The 6,943-nt window shown below is 48.6% G+C and overlaps 1 protein-coding gene across 4 annotated transcripts in view; it reads right to left on the bottom strand.

Annotated features, from left to right (window-relative positions):
• Nucleotides 1–299: 299 nt before the first annotated feature.
• Nucleotides 300–6,943, bottom strand: part of macrod2 (mono-ADP ribosylhydrolase 2) — a 537,441-nt gene continuing 530,797 nt past the window's right edge. For 2 of the 4 annotated variants that reach the window (XM_062520021.1, XM_062520022.1), the window contains 3 exons: nt 5,256–5,312; nt 2,159–2,218; nt 300–586 (listed from right to left, as the gene is read on the bottom strand). In XM_062520021.1, the coding sequence (XP_062376005.1) occupies nt 543–586; nt 2,159–2,218; nt 5,256–5,312 (161 nt within the window). In that variant the 3' untranslated portion in view covers nt 300–542. The remainder of the gene's footprint in view (nt 587–2,158; nt 2,219–5,255; nt 5,313–6,943) is intronic. The other 2 variants (XR_009936258.1, XM_062520023.1) reach the window with 2 other exon arrangements.

Genomic DNA, 6,943 nt, shown 5'->3' with positions numbered 1-6,943 from the left:
CCTGACCCACCACCTCCATATCTCTGATATGTTCATTTATACAATTGTTCAGGAAATACGGTCTACATATAGGTATATCTCATAGTTATTATTTCATTTCATTTCACTTCATCATGAGAGGGGGAACGTAAGGAGGAGTAGAATAGGAAACTAGTGATTTAAAAGCATAGGCCTGGGCCTTGGCCCTTGCTCAGTGTGGTGTGAGACTGTGTGTGTGTGTGTGTGTGTGTGTGTGTGTGTGTGTGTGTGTGTGTGTGTGTGTGTGTGTGTGTGTGTGTGTGTGTGTGTGTGTGTTGTGATTTAAAAGCATGAGCCTGGACCTTGCTCAGTGTGGTGCAGAGTTGGTGTGGTGTGGTGTAAGACTGTGTGTGTGTGTGTGTGATTTGGAAGCATGGGCCTGGGCTTTGCTCAATGTGGTGCAGAGTTGGTGTGGTGTGGTGTGGTGTGGTGTGGTGTGTGTGTGTGTGTGTGTGTGCGTGTGTGTGTGTGTGTGTGTGCCTTCACACAGTTTGCCGGCTGTCATTCTGAGGATGATTGTCGTTTCATTCCTTCCTCGGTGGTTCCTTCTTCTGCGCGGAGGCTTCGTCTGTAAACAGGGACAGCACAACAAGCTTAGAAAACGTACAGTACATGTACGCACAAGCGCACACACACACACACACACACACACACAGTACCAAACATCTTCACAAGAGGCTTGAACAAGTGATGGCCTTTTTGATGGCAACTCTTAAAGTAGTTTAGTAAGTCTGAATTTCAAAAAAGCTTGTTCAGTGGATCTTTAACTCGAGAGACACACACACACGCACTTGGATAAACACTCAACCAGCTGGGCCCATAACACGCTCTCTCTACAAATCACTCCAGTCGTTTCCATGACACCGGCGTCTCTAATGAGGTGCGATAAACAGCGAGCGGTAAAAGCGTTAGGACCCCGGCGCTCCGCCACAGCCACGCGATGCCGACAGTCGGCTGTTTAGCGAGCGCCCCGGCCAATACACAAGACAGGAAGCGGCTTGGGTTGAGCGCTCCGTGTTTGGTGAAGCCCGTAGTCCACAGCACTGAGAGCAGATGATGAATGATTTTTTTTCGCAGTTCAAGTCAGTTCAGATTACGTTTCATTCCTGCTGCCTGCCAAAAAGAAAAAAAACCAGACTCGGTTTGTTTATAAATAATCTAGTTAAAGTGGCAAACCGGATATTATTATTGAAAACGTAAATGTAAAAATTGATATTAGGGAGACCTGGAATGCAAAGACATGTAGATTCCTTTTCAAAACTGATTCATCAGCTCCAACCCTTCTCTAGCAATATGTGTCACGTCCATGTTTTCGTTGGCAGACATTTGCGTTTGATTTACTGGGTTTGCGTCGATTGGGGCTGTGGATATTTTATCACAGTCATCTGAATGCCTGCTGACATATTTATACGGAGGCAGCTGGAGTGTGCTGTGGGGAAGTGGAGTGTGTGTGTGTGTGTGTGTGTGTGTGTGTGTGTGTGTGTGTGTGTGTGTGTGTGTGTGTGTGTGTGTGTGTGTGTGTGTGTTTGTGTGTGTGTGTTTGTGTGTGTGTGCTGTGGGGAAGTGGAGACCAGGCACAAGCAAAAGAGGAGCAAAGCGGAGAAGACAGCAGCGTTCTCTCTCCTCAGGACACAGAGAGACAAACTGAGAACACAGACACAGACAGACAGACACACACACACACACACACACACACACACACACACACACACACACACACACACACACACACACACACACACACACACACACACACACACACACACAGACACACACACACAAACACCTCAGGATACAGAGAGACACTGAGAACACAGACATCTCAGCCAGCCAGGAGAGAGAAACTACAAACAGAAAGTGCTTTTAGAGAAAACGAAACAGAGTGTGTGTGTGTGTGTGTGTGTGTGTGTGTGTGTGTGAGTGAGAGAGAGTGTGTGTGTGTGTGCATGTATGTGTGTGTGTGTGTGTGTGTGTGTGAGTGAGAGAGAGTGTGTGTGTGTGCATGTATGTGTGTGTGTGTGTTTGTGTGTGTGTGTGTGTGTGTGCGTGCGTGTGCGTGTGTGTGTACGTGTGTGTGTGTGAGATAGGGAGAGAGACACAGAGAGAGTGTGTATGGGTGCAAATCTATTTCCTCTCTTACCTTTGGACTGATTGCTGTCTGTTTGAGTTAATTCAGGTTCTTGGGAGTCCTCACCCTGAGCTTTCATTTCAATTAGATGGAAGGGGAGCAGAGAGGAGGAGGAGGAGGAGGAGGAAGAGGAGGATGGAGGGAGAAAAAAGGAGGAGAGAACGTGAGAACGAGTGCAGATGTGACAGCAATTCAAGAATTACAGAAGCTGAGAGAGAAAAAAGCCTGCCCGTCACACTTGGTCAGCTTTCAGGCTGTGTGTGTGTGTGTGTGTGTGTGTGTGTGTGTGTGTGTGTGAGAGAGAGAGGGAGAGAAGGTTCACTCCTGCACAAGCAGTGCCTGGATCAGTTTTAACTCGGCGATCTCAGGACTGAGGATTTCTGGGTTTATATTCAGACTCTATAACCTCTGCAGTGTCTGCTGCTGCAATGCGTTGCTGCACCGCTGATCAGCTCACTCTCTCCTCTCACTCTTCTCTACTATAACCTGTGCTCACTCTCTCCTCTCACTCTTCTCTACTATAACCTGTGCTCACTCTCTCCTCTCACTCTTCTCTACTATAACCTGTGCTCACTCTCTCCTCTCACTCTTCTCTACTGTAACCTGTGCTCACTCTCTCTCCTCTCACCCTTCTCTACTATAACCTGTGTTCACTCTCTCCTCTCTCACTCTTCTCTACTGTAACCTGTGCTCACTCTCTTCTCTCACTCTTCTCTACTGTAACCTGTGCTCACTCTCTCTCCTCTCACTCTTCTCTACTATAACCTGTGCTCACTCTCTCCTCTCACTCTTCTCTACTGTACCCTGTGCTCACTCTCTCCTCTCTCACCCTTCTCTACTGTACCCTGTGCTCACTCTCTCTTCTCTACTGTAACCTGTGCTCACTCTCTCTCCTCTCACCCTTCTCTACTATAACCTGTGTTCACTCTCTCCTCTCTCACTCTTCTCTACTATAACCTGTGCTCACTCTCTTCTCTCACTCTTCTCCACTGTAACCTGTGCTCACTCTCTCACTCTTCTCTACTGTAACCTGTGCTCACTCTCTTCTCTCACTCTTCTCTACTGTAACCTGTGCTCACTCTCTTCTCTCACTCTTCTCTACTGTAACCTGTGCTCACTCTCTTCTCTCACTCTTCTCTACTGTAACCTGTGCTCACTCTCTCCTCTCACTCTTCTCTACTGTAACCTGTGCTCACTCTCTCCACTCTCACTCTTCTCTACTATAACCTGTGCTCACTCTCTTCTCTCACTCTTACTATAACCTGTGCTCACTCTCTCCTCTCTTCTCTACTATAACCTGTGCTCACTCTCTTCTCTCACTCTTCTCTACTGTAACATGTGCTCACTCTCTCCACTCTCACTCTTCTCTACTATAACCTGTGCTCACTCTCTCCACTCTCCTCTCTTCTCTACTGTAACCTGTGCTCACTCTCTCTTCTCTCACCCTTCTCTACTATAACCTGTGCTCACTCTCTTCTCTCACTCTTCTCTACTATAACCTGTGCTCACTCTCTCCTCTCTTCTCTACTATAACCTGTGCTCACTCTCTCCACTCTCCTCTCTTCTCTACTGTAACCTGTGCTCACTCTCTCTTCTCTCACCCTTCTCTACTATAACCTGTGCTCACTCTCTCTTCTCTCACTCTTCTCTACTGTAACCTGTGCTCACTCTCTCCTCTCTCACTCTTCTCTACTGTACCCTGTGCTCACTCTCTCCTCTCTCACTCTTCTCTACTGTAACCTGTGCTCACTCTCTCCTCTCTCACTCTTCTCTACTGTAACCTGTGCTCACTCTCTCCTCTCTCACTCTTCTCTACTATAACCTGTGCTTCTGGACGTCACTCAACACCCTTGAGAGGCAGAGAGTAAAGTGTGCAATGTGACTTGTAAGTCGAACTCACGCTAATTGAATAACTTTGCTAAGTCTCTTTGCTAATTTAATACGATGTGCAGTGTGCAAACAACGGTGGGTCTGTCTTTTTATGCTCCCAGTATAATGCCAGAGTACAACCTTTCGATTGGTCGGTTTATGACTCCTAGGTTTGTGTTTTGCTATTTTGTTTTGAATGATCTTCCTTATCAAAAAAGAAAGGCATTATTAAAGATAGTCACAAAAAAAAAAAAAATACTGTTCATTGCATAGTAGGGCCCGCCACACATTTCCAGAACCACTGCCCCATACCAACACAGAAGTGCATGTATCATGGCAGGGAAGTTAGTGCTGCCCAGGGGCTGTGGTCCAAAGCTACGCTGGGAAGTTCTGTGCACTTTGTGAGTGGGTGCAATAAAGACAGGCTCTCTTAGGCAGTAGTTTAATGTAAATCTTCCAACGAGGAAGACTTTTACTCTCTGATACAAGTGCAATAAGATGTAATGAAGTCATTTGGAACGTTGAATCTTCTGAGAGAGAGCAGAGAGGGAGCTGGCGGGAGCTCCAGCTCAGCCAGGGGCCGTTAGCATGAAATACAGCCCAGCACAGCACCAACCAGCCCTGCTGTGAGTAATGAGGAGACCAGGAGGAAGATGAGGAGGAGGAGGAGGAGGAGGAGGAAGATGAGGAAGACGAGGAGGAGAAGATGAGGAAGAGGGAAGGAGGATAAAGATGAGGAAGGGAGGGAGGAGGAGGAGGAAGATGAGGAAGAGGGAAGGAGGATAAAGATGAGGAGGAGGAGGAGAAGGAGGAAGGAGGAGGAAAAGGAGGAGGGAGGGGAGGAGTGCTGGAGGAAAACGGAAGGTAAGTCTGCAATCATCCAGGCGCTTGCCAGACTCCAAAGTAGCATATAAAGGCGTGAATGTGCCGGCGCTCTGTGAAAGGAAGCATGCTGCTCCCGTGATTGCTCCCAATCCAACGCTTAGGAGTAGGAGGCACCCGCTCTGTTGTGGCCAACTCACAGGCTGAGCATGTCTGTGTGCCTGATGACCTGACCAGCAAGCCTGTAGAACAGCACCCACTTCTAACGCAGAATCATGAGAACCTTTGAGCTTTCAGACCGAGACTTAGTCTCACTAAGCAGTGTAAGCATCGGACGCCATGTTTGGGAAGGACATTGGCCACAGTGTTGACCCCTCTCTCTGGAACATGGGAGGACGCTGGACGGGAGTGCCCTTACCTTCAGCGGTGCCGGTGCCACTGTCCTTGGGAGCTGGGGGGTCACCTGGCTCTGCATCTGGAAGGACAGAACACACATACACACACACACACACACGCACAAAGAAAAAAAGAACCAACCGTAAATCATCAGAGTCCCACCTGGGTTTCAATCAGTTGGGCCTTATCCCGCTGCCCTTCAAACACCTTTCCCTGATGTGTGTGTGTGTGTGTGTGTGTTTTCCTGGATGCTCACAGTGGGCTCTGGGCGGGCTATCGCCTGACAGCGGACTCTCTGAGTGTGTTTGTGTGTGTGTGTGTGTGTGTGGACGTAAAGGGCTGTATTTTGCAGGCCTTTCATGCATGAATGACAAACAGTGGCTCGATATAAAACTTCTAACACCCAAGCTGTGCTGTGAGAAGATTTATAATTTTTGCCAACTTATGGCAGTTGGCTTCAGGTGTGAGGGGAGTAAGCGCGCGTGTGTGTGTGTTTGTGTGTGTGTGTGTGTGTGTGTGTGTGTGTTGTTTTTGAGTTGAGAGTGTTTTATAGAGCCACGCTTTCAGTGCAAAGCCTCTGTGCACCTCGGCAGTCCATCACAACCCGAGTAAATCAGCCAAACTAATTCTCTCCGTGACACAAACCCTTGTCTGAGATTTACATCGGGCGGCCCGCCGCTTAAACGCGCAGGAGTCGCTCATGCCAAGAATGGGGCTGCTTCCTCAAGTGCCTTCATCAGAACAGCAACACCTTGAATGGCCAAGGGAAGAGAAGCATGCAAAATTGATTACAGCCGGCCTTCGGGCGCCGGCCTCTTTCTGCAGCTATTTTTCTCTAATAGAACGCCATCGTTTTGTTTCTGAGCGAGTTATGTGCTGTTAAATGCCAAAGCGAACACACACACACACACACAAATGTGAAGTATTTCCACGTACACAGCCCCTGCTCACAGCTAGGCAATCTAATTATTCTAAAGCATTGGAGGCCCGTGCGCCTCTTTTAAAAATGACACCAGAGCCGGAATTTGAAATGCTGCATACATACAAACCCACTTAATGCCCCCCATCCTGTGTGTGTGTGCATGTGTATACGTGCGTCTGTGTGTGTGTGTGTGTGTACATATTTTGAAATGCTGCATACATACAAACCTACAGTACTAATGCCTCCACCCATAATTCTAAGCCCATTCCTCCACTCACAGGCTGCATCTAAGTGTGTGTGTGTGTGTGTGTGTGTGTGTGTGTGTGTGTGTGTGTGTGTGTGTGTGTGTGTGTGTGCATGCGTCATCCCAATCTTTAAATGTGACCTTTTTAAAATGAGACCTATCTAAAGTCATAGATCTCGGGCGGCGCAGCGTAATGCCTGCGCTCATACAGCAATTTAAAAGGCGCTGGTTGAAGGTAATGGGCTTTGGAGTGAGGGGGGCACTCCCCCCCCCCCAGATAAAAACGCCTCGTCTCAGCAGAGGGGGCTGCGGGCGCGGAATGGGATTTCGGCTGCCACCACCACCGCCACCACCGCCACCACCGCCACCACCGCCACCACCACCATCGCTGCCGCCACTGCCAACCTCATACAGCCCTGACAGCCACAGAGAAGACTAAGCAATGATTTCATTTTGTCTTGGGGAGCCGTAGAGAGGAGGAGGGAGGGAGAGAGAGAGAGAGAAGGCTGGAGAGAGAGGGAGGGAGAGAGGGTTGGAGAGGGAG

This window comes from Sardina pilchardus, chromosome 18 (assembly GCF_963854185.1).
Source record: "Sardina pilchardus chromosome 18, fSarPil1.1, whole genome shotgun sequence".
Classification (NCBI taxonomy): domain Eukaryota; kingdom Metazoa; phylum Chordata; class Actinopteri; order Clupeiformes; family Clupeidae; genus Sardina; species Sardina pilchardus.
This window is presented reverse-complemented; position numbering and strand designations above follow the sequence as displayed.